Genomic DNA, 12,364 nt, shown 5'->3' with positions numbered 1-12,364 from the left:
GCCTCCTCCTATCACCACAGACAGAACAGTCTCAGTGTTTGGTGAGAATGAAAACTGCAAGATTTCTGGACTATTTTATAATATAGACAGAAAAATGGAAAAAATGACACCAAAAACTCTTAAAAAATATGTTTAACATAAAAACATTTAAAGAATAAGTCATTTTCTGATGACACATTCCCTTTAGGTTGGCTGATCTTTGTGTATCCAGAAACATAGAAGATTATTGGCAGCAAAAGACCACCGGTCCAACACTTAAGGCCCTATTACAGCAAGCGATTATCAACCGTATTTGGCCAATTATCGTCTGTTACAGCCGATAATCGCTTGGTGTGATAAAAGGTAGTGTTAAAAGGCAACGATGAGCTGACAGCACCAATTCTGTAATATTACAGTATGTTAATCCCTATGCTAATGAGTTGTTTTGGTGCACTGGAGGCAGGGCTTCTTCCCATGGTGCACCAATCTTAACTGCCCCTTCTATTTATTACTCATTAGTAAAGGCGGGTGGGCCATCCAGGGGGTGGATTAGTGCACTGCAGGTGGTAGTACCACCCCCAGTGCACCAGAACAACTTATTACAGGGATTAAACTGCTAATATCGTGGAAACGTCGCAAGGGTGAAGATAACATCCTCAGTGATCCGTGCGCTGTATGGAGATATCAGCAGTTAGATGCTTCCAACTTGCTGATAGTTTCCCATTAAAGAAGACCTGTTCAAAGCCAAATGGGTTAAAGGGGTACTTCAGCTATCTTTATTCTTTCAAATCAACTGGTGTCAGAAAGTTATATAGATTTGTAATTTACTTCTATTTATAAATTCCAGTACTTATCAAATGCTGTATGTCCTGCAGGAAATTGTGTATCCTTTCCAGTCTGACACAGTGCTCTCTGCTGCCGCCTCTGTCCATGTCAGGAACTGTACAGAGCAGTAGAAAATCGCCATAAAAATCCTTTCCTGCTCTGTACAATTCCTGCCTTGGACAGAGGAGGCAGCAGAGAGGTGTTTTAGACTGGAAAGAATACACCTCTTCCTGCAGGACATACAGCAGCTGATGAGTACTGGATGACTTGAGATTTTTAAATAAAAGTAAATTACAAATCTATATAACATTCCTTCAGTGGATTTAAAATATTTTTTTTGCTTGATTACCCCTTTAAAATAAACCCAAGGACAGATAGTGCTTTTCACCAGGATTCCAGTCATACCTTTCTTCTCTACATAGTCCTTTTCAGTGCTGAGATATAAGATTTGTTTTAAAAATATTTGAATGAGGCTCAAGTGACCAGGGGGCTTTCCCCAGCCTAGCAAGAGTCCAGGGTTCGCCAGCCCAGCTACTCTTATTTACCACCACCTTTCAAGCAAAAGGGGGTTAACTTATGCAATAGGGCACTGAGGTGGCAGGCAGGCCCAAACTAACAATCTTCCCAATCGGGCAGATTCCCGGTCGTTTGCTCTGCTAACTCCCTCAGGGGGCCACCTGTTAAATTATATTAATCATGTTGCTTCTCGTTTAATCATGTTGCGCCACCTTCTCTTTTAACCCACCACACGGGTAACTACTCTTGAAATCTATAAAACTTTCAGCACCTGAAAATCCGCTGTCACAGCTCCACCGCAGACATCAATGAGTTCTGTCATGTCATAATAGGCATCAAAAGTCCAAATGCAGCTTTTTAGGTTGAGGTGTTTGTACAGCTGAACTGTCTTTGGTTCCCTGACATTGGGATCAAACTGGTATGGACGATCATAACCTGGTCCAACTGCAATGCTGTCATATGTCACCTCATCCAGGAAGCCAGCTTCTGCAACCAAACAAAATGAAAGGAGACATTTGTAATTGTATATTTTATCTATAATGGTAAAATGTAACATGCTTTAACCATACAGTCGTATGTCTATGCTTCTGCCCAAGATCATCTAGATTCAGTCTACCAAAGGCAGAAAGCTTTGAGTACAATAATAACTAATGTAGCTGTACCCAGCAAGAAATAACCTAACCATGCAGAATACAATTAAACATACACACATATAGAATCATCAATCCCAGTACCTGAAATGCCTTTCAAATCTCGGATGGTGACAAGATTGGAGCATACATGTTGATGGCGATAGACAGACTCAGAAAGCAAGAAGTGAAGGTTGTGGAGTGGCATTGTAGAGATAAGCGGCAGCATGCCGTCCTGATGTGGAATCTGCACCGAGATATGAATCCTAAAACGAAAACAGTATTTACTGATGATTACAATGCACAGCAATCTCTTCTATAAAAATCCATAGGGGGCCATGCTGCTGTTTATAAACCAAATATTTCATTTCTATGCTGGAAATTAAACACACAGTCATTTTGTATGGTTTTCATGAGTGTATTTCTTCCCACTAGTACATCCGGAATGGCTGCTTTATATCTACTGGTAAATATCACCTCTGAAATGGTTGATTTGTGGGATTTACTGGTAAATATAGCTCTTTACTATTAATTGGTCGGGTCTACTGATAAACTCATAACTACATAAACTGTACTAATAGGTTGATTGGTAGGATCTACTCAGAGGCGGACATATCACTTGTGCAGCCTGTTCAGCTGCTCAGGGGCCCAGGCCAATAGAGGGGCCCACCAGGCTCAGACTAAGTGTCAGGTCTGTATGGTACATGTCTGAAGTGGGCCCCCCAGGTGGTATAAGCACTCTCCTGTGGGGCCCACTTAGTGACTGGATACTGTGCCCAGTCAGGGCTGGTTCTCCTCTCTCCTCCTGCACACTGCTGCTGCTGACAGACCCTCTGCCTCCTGTACTCCCCCCTAAGCAGCCACATACAGTACATGTATACAACCTGTGCCCCAACAGTGATTGAGGGCCCATGTGTTCTATCCCCTATTAGTGCTGTTCTGGGGTCACCTCCACACTCTGAGCTATATATTCTAATTTCCCAGAAAGAATCTAGTGTACAATGCACACAGGACCCTCCAAGTACAACAGCTGCAAACACTACAACTCCCAGCATTAACTGTAGTCTGAAGTCCTCAGGATGTGCTAAGATTTGAAGTACAAATGAGCAGACAACTCAAGGGGTTGTCCCCTCGGAAACTACAACTCCCAGCATTCTATGAGAGCTTTGTAAGTGTAAGGCATTCTGAGAGTTGTAGTTGTTATTATTCCGGGAGTTGTGGTCACACATACATCAGTGCAGGATGGGACCAGGTCAGCATGTCACTTCTGACGGGTTCTTTATTTTGGTGCCCCCATGATCAGTTCTATTGGTGGGCCACAGGCACCCCAGTCCCACACTGCGGCCTGCACATACTGCAGTACAGTCCTTTAGTGGGCCCTGGCATCTGTGCTGTGCTGTAGGGCCCTCCCGATAAACCAGGACACATGTACCAGATACCCAGGCGTACAGGTGTGTGCCTTTAAGGCAGAAAGGTGGAGAAACAAATAGGTTAGGGGGGCCCAAACACATTTTTTGCACAGGAGCCCTTTGCAGTCTGTGTCCGCCCCTGGATCTACTGGTACAAATTATTTCTGTAACAAATGATTTGTTGGATTTACTGGTGAATACTGGTTCTGAACTAACTTACTGGTAGATAATCTGATAAACATCACTTCTGTAATACTTTCCCCAATGTTTTTTGTTTTTACTATAACCTGGATATTACAGATTACATGGGTTCCTGCCAGAGTATAACATGACCTCTTACATCACACATGACTTACCTGTTGGGATGTTCTTTGTGTTTAACATCCAGATACTTCAGAGTTGCAATGAAAGATTGAGCCTGGAAGCCTCTTGCGGTGCCGGCTACCACTGGAGTGTGGCATATGGCACTATCAGTTCCAATTGTCACTATATTACTTCGCAGTGGTGTTCCCACATGTCCAGCTTTATCTACTGCTTTAGCAACACAACGTAGATGGAAACGTCTGCTGAAATAAATGCTATCCAGCACCTGGTAAAGATATAAGAGAAAAACAGGTGGAAAACAATGAACACTATTGACTGATCTTTAAAGTTGACCATACAAAAAGCAATAGCTGGCAGATGTATGTTCCTACGGCTGACAGGTATCTCTCCTGATCTCTCCAAGTATTTATGTACTGTGTATGTATGTATGTAGCAATGGACAGAATAAGCATAAGCTGCTGCTGGACTCCTCTGGTGGTGGTGGCTAGTGTTGAGCGGTCCGGGCAATGTTTTCTGAACCTGAACGCTCACCATTTGACTCTTGTCGGCTGGAGAAGTTAGATGCTGCCATAGTCCTAGAAAACATGGAGACAGCCATAGGAAAATGTTGCCTCACCTAACAGTACAGCACATCCGCTCAACACTAGTGGTGGTTTATTTGAGAACAAAAGGAGTGGATAGTTAAAATCTAACATGATTCTTCTCTTACAAGACATCACATCTACTGTATTGGGAAGAATAGGAAGACCCCTGTTGAGGATGCATAGTGAGTTATAGTCTGTCCATATGTGTGTTTGTGTCCCTCTCCCTCTGCTTTTTATCACCTGCTGGCCAGCAAAGCTTTGTCACTGTCCACATTTCTACAGACAAACTGATTCAACATTACCTGCATGTGAGTAAACCCGAGTGGAGGTTGTGCTGGGTTTATATAAGATGCACTTGATTAATGGTTTGTGATACAGAGCTGCAGCCAAACCAGGTATATTTATCCAGCCCGGGGGCATTTCCATGTTCCGTGATTACAGTCCGTGTATGAAATTCAGAACTGTGTCAGTACAGTTGTGCAAAGATTTAAACAGTTTCAGAGCTCCCGGCATCATTATGAACGATGATGCTGTGAACTCCGAAGTCTGTTCTGTACACAGTACAATACTATCCTTTAATTTTAATTCTTTACATTTTAGGGAGTACTCACCATGTGATTGACACCAGTGAAAGGGGTAGTATCTGTTATTGTTTCAAATGGAGATCTTGCCCCATTGGAATCCGTGGGTGCTGCCACTTCCCAACTAAACACTATAGTAGACTGGTTAATGCCAGCTTCATCACACCGTTCCTTCATTATAGAGTATTTTGGAAAGTGTGGGTCACATGGAGTGACACAAACAAGTGGGTAACCAGGAGATGGAGATTTCTTTGTGCCCTCCTTAGTAGCCTCCTCCACATTATCATAGTCAGCCAGAGACACAACCTAAAAGTACAAAAACGCACATTAAAATGCTCTCCCATAAAAATGTAGATCTGATATTTTAAACTTTGTGGCTTTATCCCTAACCACCAAAGTAAAACCTTTTGAGGACCTGTTGCACAGCATAATGCTGCTCAAGCAGATGGGAGACTCTAAAACAGGATTTATTAGAGTCTGGGAGAGTGAACTGAATCAGGATTTAGATTCTGAACAATAACACAAAGGCTGTCTGTTTACCCATAAAATGTGCTCCAGACTCCAAAAGCTCAATTTTAAAACTTATTTCCCAATGGTATAGACCCTTAATCAAGCTCCATAGCTTTTAACCTTCAGTTTCCTCTAGCTTCTGGGGTTGCACACCTGCTCCAGGAACCATGCTTCACATCTGGTGGGCATGTGCCTTGGTCCATGCTCTATGACATGAAGTCATTAAACAGGTACTGCATCTCGCCTCCCCCTTCCTGCTGAACTGTCTTCCACTAAGCTCAGTCCTGTCCTGTAGCTATCCCAGGGATCAAGTTACAAGCAAGGCAAATCTATGCAGGATGTAAACATGGGTACACAGCCAGAGAGACAGCTCCTTAAAGGGAACCAATCACCCAGAAAATCAATGTAAAGACAAGGATATGTGCTGATAGATCACCCAGCACACTTCCCAAATATGCCCCTGTAACCTCTGTGCCCCCCTCAATTAGACAGTAATCTTACTTTGTTCAGGTCACGCGCTGTATGTAAATTTTTGCCAAGTAGTCCTGGTGGGCGTATGTAGTCCTGGTGGGCGTATGTAGTCACGGTCCGGGGGCGTATCTAGTCACGGTCCGGGGGCGTATGTAGTCACGGTCCGGGGCTGTAATCACGCCCAGAGGGGCGTGATTCGGAGGCTTGCGGTCCAGTGACGTCATCCGGCGGCTTGCGTTCCGCGTCGCGGCCGCGCATGCGCAGTACGTCAGCGTCGTCTCCCGCCGTACTGCGCATGCGCGGGTTCCCGAACACGTCAGCGCGGCCGCGACGCGGAACGCAAGCCGCCGGATGACGTCACTGGACCGCAAGCCTCCGAATCACGCCCCTCTGGGCGTGATTACAGCCCCGGACCGTGACTACATACGCCCCCGGACCGTGACTAGATACGCCCCCGGACCGTGACTACATACGCCCACCAGGACTACATACGCCCACCAGGACTACTTAGCAAAAATTTACATACAGCGCGTGACCTGAACAAAGTAAGATTACTGTCTAATTGAGGGGGGCACAGAGGTTACAGGGGCATATTTGGGAAGTGTGCTGGGTGATCTATCAGCACATATCCTTGTCTTTACATTGATTTTCTGGGTGATTGGTTCCCTTTAAGAGATCTCATTTCAAGGCTTTATATACAGTTCAGACTGCTGCCTCTCTATCGTATCTTTTTTCCATACCCCGGACACCTGCAGCTTGCTCTGCCCTTCAAGCGGCAGCTGCGGCTGTTTTTGAGCTCCCCCAATGTGGCAAATGCAGATTCTCCAGTTCGGTTCCAAAGTTTTTCAGCACCTGCCTTTATAAGATGACAACCGGTGTATAGGACGACCCCTGACTTTTGAGAAGATTTTCCTGGGTTAAAAACTAGTCTTATACGCAGGAAAATACTTTATATAGATTTGTACATTGCTTCTATTTAAAAATCCCCAGTGTTCCAGTACTTATCAGCTGCTGTATGTCCTGCAGGAAGCAGTGTATTGTTTCCAGTCTGACACAGTGCTCTCTGCTGCCACCTTTGTCCATGACACCAATCTTCATAGAAAAGCAGTGGATTTGAAAGAAAAATTTTTACCAGAGTAACCCTTTAAACATGATTAAACTGAAATAAAGCAGTACTTATTTCTCAGTCTGAGATTTTTACCAGCCTTTAGGGACTAGATAGGGACTAGCAGGCTAGGGACTAGATATGAGTGAACATAGCTAAAGTTTGGACAAACCCATTTTAATTCTGCTGCCTGTAGAAGATGGATGCAGCCCAATGACTGCTGGGAGAACATGGATGCATCCCACCTTCTCAGGCAGTAGGTTTCAATGCTGGTTGTTTGGGTTTGTGCAAACCTGTACTTTCAGCAAGTTCGTTCATCTCTAGAAAGGACCCAATGAAGGGAAGGAACATACCTAGTTTACCACAGCTGTCCAAAGAGTAGTCAGATCTGAAAAATGGTGGGGTAGACAGAATAGGAAGAAGGATTGCAATTTTTAGTTGAGGACATGACATGGTGTAAGCATCACTAACTGTAGAAACAAACCCCTTTTGTCCTCACTCTGGGTGTGGTTTTGCAGCTAAGTTCCATTGAAGTGAATAGGTCTGAATTTTAATAACAAACACAACCTGGGAACAGAGGTGGCGCTGTTTTTGCAAGTAAGCAGCTGTTTTTTGCTATTCCTGGTTAAGCCCTTTAAGCTATACAGAGTTCTCTGATAAATCTGGGCTGTTTAACACCTTTATCAAGCTCCCATGACTGAAGTACCAACACTAAGTAGTTTATAGTTAAAGCGACTCTGTACCCACAATCTGTCCCCCCCAAACCACTTGTACCTTCAGATAGCTGCTTTTAATCCAAGATCTGTCCTGGGGTCCGTTCGGCAGGGGATGCAGTTATTGTCATAAAAACAACTTTTAATCCGGCAGCGCTGTGTCTAACGGCTGGGGCTTACATTTGTATATGCATTAGGCTGGCACCACCTCTATGTCCTTCCTCCCCACCCTCCTCATTATTAGGAATGATCCAGGAACATTTACTGCTGTTTGAGCTTTGCACAGGTGTATTAACGATCCAGCCCATGTGCCAGGCTGCCACAGGTGGGGAATAGGAAGCAATCTGCCTGGAGTATTCCTAATGATGAGGAGGGTGGGGAGGAAGGACAGAGAGGTTGTGCCAGCCTAATGCATATACAAATGTAAGCCCCGGCTGTTAGACACAGCGCTGCCGGATTAAAAGTCGTTTTTATCACTATAACTGCATCCCCTGCCGAGCGGACCCCAGGACAGATCTTGGATTCAAAGCAGCTATCTGAAGGTACAAGTGGTTTGGGGGGGGTCAGATTGTGGGTACGGAGTCGCTTTAAGCATAGATGTCTAATATTCAGAATTATTTGGTTTAGTAAAGCCTACTTGTATGTTGAAATGAAAGTGTTTCTCCAAATGCAGAAGGGAACACAAAAACAATAAAAAGAAATGATATTTAACTTACTGTAGGTGGTGATGGTAATATAAGACTTCCTGCCGCCTCCTGGTCCAGAATAGTCACTGTTGCAGTGGTTATATCTCCGAGCACAGCTTCAACAGGGTCATCAGGGCCAAGAACCAATGAAAAGGACTCATGCCACTCTCTGTCCTCATTTGACAGAATTTCTACCTTAAAAAGGAGGTGATCAACTCCTGCAAACAGCAGTGAAGAAAAATAAAAAGCGGATTTATAATTTATTTTTATTTTTCATATAAAGAAGGGTTAGAGGGCTCTATGCTCCACATTTGGTGGGCTTGCCTGTACATTCTTTGTGGCAGGGTGTTCAGGTCCTGTACAATGCGGTCACTTCCCAAAACCTGACTTTGACACCAGAAATGGCTCTTCTTTCTATTTTGCTTACTAGGCTTCTTCCTCTTAGCAACCTGGCAAATAATACCAACACTGTGGAGATCAACCACTCCTCCCCTCTAGAATCATGTGGGCTAAAGCATTTGGAGCCTTGATTCGAATGGAGGAGATAAGGGCGGACGAGCACAATATGAGCAAGAAATTCTCCACCAAATGGAGGATTTGGATTATGTTTCAGTCCTCCCAAGAGATGGCTAGATGGCTGGCTGGAGATAACTCCTTTGGAGGTACGTAAATTCCTGGATTGGGCATCCTGGGCAGCTGGACGGTGGTGGCTCCCACACCTTTTTCCCTCTTTTCTAATCCCTTTTCCGTCTCTCTAGACTCTTTATCCCTACTTTCTCTAGCTGACACTTGGAGATATAACAGTACATGTTCAGGCAGCAACTCAACTCCCCTCATCTTTTCCTCCCTCCCTTGGGTACTCAAGCTTTTCTCTCCTTCTTACACCCTTCCCCTTCCCTGCGTGTTTTGTGTAGGTAGATGTGTTTGTCCACTCCTCAATGTTGTTTAAAATATGCAAAGACGAAATCGACCCATTGAGTGCCTATAGAGAGTCTCTTATTTCGTATACAGTATATTAGTCGTGAAGACAGGACGGCTTGATTCTCTTACATATGTTTACCCTTTATCATACTATCTGCTGAAAGCATGTACTTTTGTATGTCTGTTTTATCTTGCAAATTCTTTAATAAAAACTTATTGAATCTTAAAAAAGGGTTAGAAAATTAAACTCTAAACACTGCCCCACACATTAATAAATCATATATTAGAACAGCAGCCAATGTTTGATATTTCTTTTAAATTAAAGACTCTTGGAGGCAGCTTCATAGAGAATGAATGAAGTGAAGAATACAGAAGTGTTTAGTATAATGTCAAAAGACCTGAAACACCATTTAGTAATCATCTGTTGTATAAAAATTACTTACCAGGGCTAAATTTAAGAACTGTGCTTTTTGGGTAGTAGTCTACTCCTGACTGGGCAGATCCATCTCGTGTACTACAGCGGACTTTTGATGTCCTGTTCTGGTCTCCTCTTCTTATTACTTTTATGTTTAAAATGGCTACTCCATCTGGTTCCTGGGGCTCTCTAATTTGATAAGTAGACTCCTCAAATTCAATAGTGGGTGCTGTAATATAAAATATTATTATTTTCTCACGTGGATAGTTATACATAGCTAGCTATATTTACATGCACAATACATCATGCTGAAATATGTTTGCTGGTGACGGTAACAACAGCACTTACCGTCCTCGTCATTAGAAATGGCAATGGTAGCCATGTCTATTTTCCCAATTCTTGCTCCACTCCAATGATTGCCAAGGGGATTGCTTAGGTGCACCTGGAACTGCTCTTCAGGTTCAAACACTGAGTCGTCATTGATGAAGACTGTGCAGTTTTTCAGCTGTCAAAGGGAGATAAAGGTCCATTTCAGGCTCTTGTATGTTAAAGGGAATCCAATTTTTTGATACTGCTTTATAGACATTTATTAGTACACATGGTGCTTTATTCCTATCTGTGCTTCTATAATATAGAAGATGCTTTTATTCTCTGATGCAGAGTCAAAGAGGCTTTCCCAAGCTTCATCACCAAAACAGGGAAAAAGTTACAGTGGGCTTACAGGCTCTAATATAACATCTGATTGCCCATTTTACTATATCAGAGAATTTACCTGTAGCCAGTATGATAAGCCAGTATTGGCTGTTAGCAGATACAGACATAAAATAGTGGACTCTCTTTAAAATTGCTTGTTTCAGTAATACAGTAAAACAAGAATGCGTTTTGGACCACCTGACACAACACATTGCACTTCACAGCATTTGGTCTGCTCAGGTTTAGGCTAGGTTCACACTACATATATTTGAGGCTGTATGTTTGAGGCTGTATAGCAACCAAAACCAGGAGTGGATTGAAAACACAGAAAGGCTCTGTTCACATAATGTTGTAATTGAGTGGATGGCCGTCATTTAATGGCAAATATTTGCTGTTATTTTAAAACAACGGCTGTTATATTGAAATAATGGCTGTTATTTACCGTTATATGGCGGCCATCCACTCAATTACAACATTATGTGAACAGAGCCTTTCTGTGTTTTCAATCCACTCCTGGTTTTCGTTGCTATGAGGACCTGACATGAGGACCAAATACAGCCTCAAATATACATAGTGTGAACCCAGCCTTAAGATGTAAAAAAGTGGGTCCTTGCATATAGTTGCCTGCATATACTACAATACCTTTGAGATTAAATTATCATGAGCTGGAATCAGGATTTCTGCAAATTTCCACCTTGGTTGCAAAATGCTTGTAAAGAAACTAATAATTTCCACTGAAAGGGAACAGAGATCTGTCAGTGACAGTCTACTATTAGGCTATGTTCACACATGGTATGAGAGCGGCGGGGTCACAGAACGGCCGGTGTTACTGAAGATCATCCTGGCCGGTACTGCAGTACCGGATTCGGGCGCATCCGCATGCGCCGGCATCCCAATTCACCGTTGCACACAATGGAGAGTGCATCCGAAGCCGCAAACTCCATTGTGTAAACTGACAGGTTCTCTGCAGCCGCTATTCAATGAAGAGCAGCTGCAGAAAACTGACATGTCAGTTTTTTGTGTGGCCGGATAGAATTGCGGCTGAAGCTTATATCATGTGTATACACTCTGGCTGGGATTCCATTCATTCACATACAACGCATGTTTTGTATAAATCACAGCTGTTGTTGCAACAATGGCCGTGATTTATACAAAACATATGTTGTGTGAACATAGCCTAACACTACACAAGCTGCTACTTTTTCCTCCTAATTACTTACCACTTTAATTTTTTTTTTCAGCCTACCCTAGAAAAATAGAAGAGTTTACCCAATTGGTTGGTTTTGGCAATTAGACTGGTCTTATTTGTACTAGTCTTAATGAATACAGTATGTCACCATAGAGGACATTAGAGAAGCTGTCCAGAAGTTACCACATTTGAAAATTCTTTAAAGAGGCACTGTCTCAATTTGTTTTCGAGAAATCAACAGGGGGTTGTGATACCAAGCAGTTTTGCAATATACTGTTTATTTCTTATTCTCTTAATTTATTCTTTGCGGTTTCTGTGTTTCAATCATTGTTACACATATGGACACTTGGGGAGGCATTTATTAAGTCCGGCGTTTTTTACGCCGGACGTAAAAATGCCCCCGCAGCTCCGGCGCTACAGAGATTTATGTAGAGGCGGACTGCCTCTACATAAATCCCGTGCGCGCCGTTGCGCACTGCCGAAAACCTACGCCAGCTGAGGACTGGAGTAGGTTTTCGGCGTACATTTTGGCGGAACGGATGATAAATCGCGCGGACTCTGAGTCCGCACCCTCCGTTCCACCCACTCTCCGCCCCTTTTCCGCCCCCTGGCGTACTCGGCGGAAAGTGCCGATTTGCGAATATTTTATTCGCAAATCCGCCATTTTTGCTTAAAAAAAGACGCAAATCGGCACTTTCCGCTGAAAATCATCCATTCGCCGGATGATACATGTGGCCCTTGGTGTCTCCCTTTCTGCCAAACTGCCAAACTCCTTCCATGTGTATATATGGTCTTTTCTCTGTTCGGAAAAAGA

The 12,364-nt window shown here is 43.4% G+C and overlaps 1 protein-coding gene across 2 annotated transcripts in view; it reads right to left on the bottom strand.

Annotated features, from left to right (window-relative positions):
• FRAS1 (Fraser extracellular matrix complex subunit 1) overlaps positions 1 to 12,364 on the bottom strand; it is a 352,271-nt gene that overhangs the window by 15,399 nt on the left and 324,508 nt on the right. For both annotated transcript variants that reach the window (XM_069978024.1, XM_069978025.1), the window contains 7 exons: positions 10,017 to 10,173; positions 9,697 to 9,897; positions 8,363 to 8,550; positions 4,878 to 5,153; positions 3,715 to 3,947; positions 2,055 to 2,215; positions 1,592 to 1,806 (listed from right to left, as the gene is read on the bottom strand). In XM_069978024.1, the coding sequence (XP_069834125.1) occupies positions 1,592 to 1,806; positions 2,055 to 2,215; positions 3,715 to 3,947; positions 4,878 to 5,153; positions 8,363 to 8,550; positions 9,697 to 9,897; positions 10,017 to 10,173 (1,431 nt within the window). The remainder of the gene's footprint in view (positions 1 to 1,591; positions 1,807 to 2,054; positions 2,216 to 3,714; positions 3,948 to 4,877; positions 5,154 to 8,362; positions 8,551 to 9,696; positions 9,898 to 10,016; positions 10,174 to 12,364) is intronic.

The sequence above is a fragment of the Dendropsophus ebraccatus genome, chromosome 7 (genome assembly GCF_027789765.1).
Source record: "Dendropsophus ebraccatus isolate aDenEbr1 chromosome 7, aDenEbr1.pat, whole genome shotgun sequence".
NCBI lineage: Eukaryota > Metazoa > Chordata > Amphibia > Anura > Hylidae > Dendropsophus > Dendropsophus ebraccatus.
The sequence above is the reverse complement of the archived record's forward strand: the minus strand, read 5'-3'. Positions and strand labels throughout refer to the sequence as shown.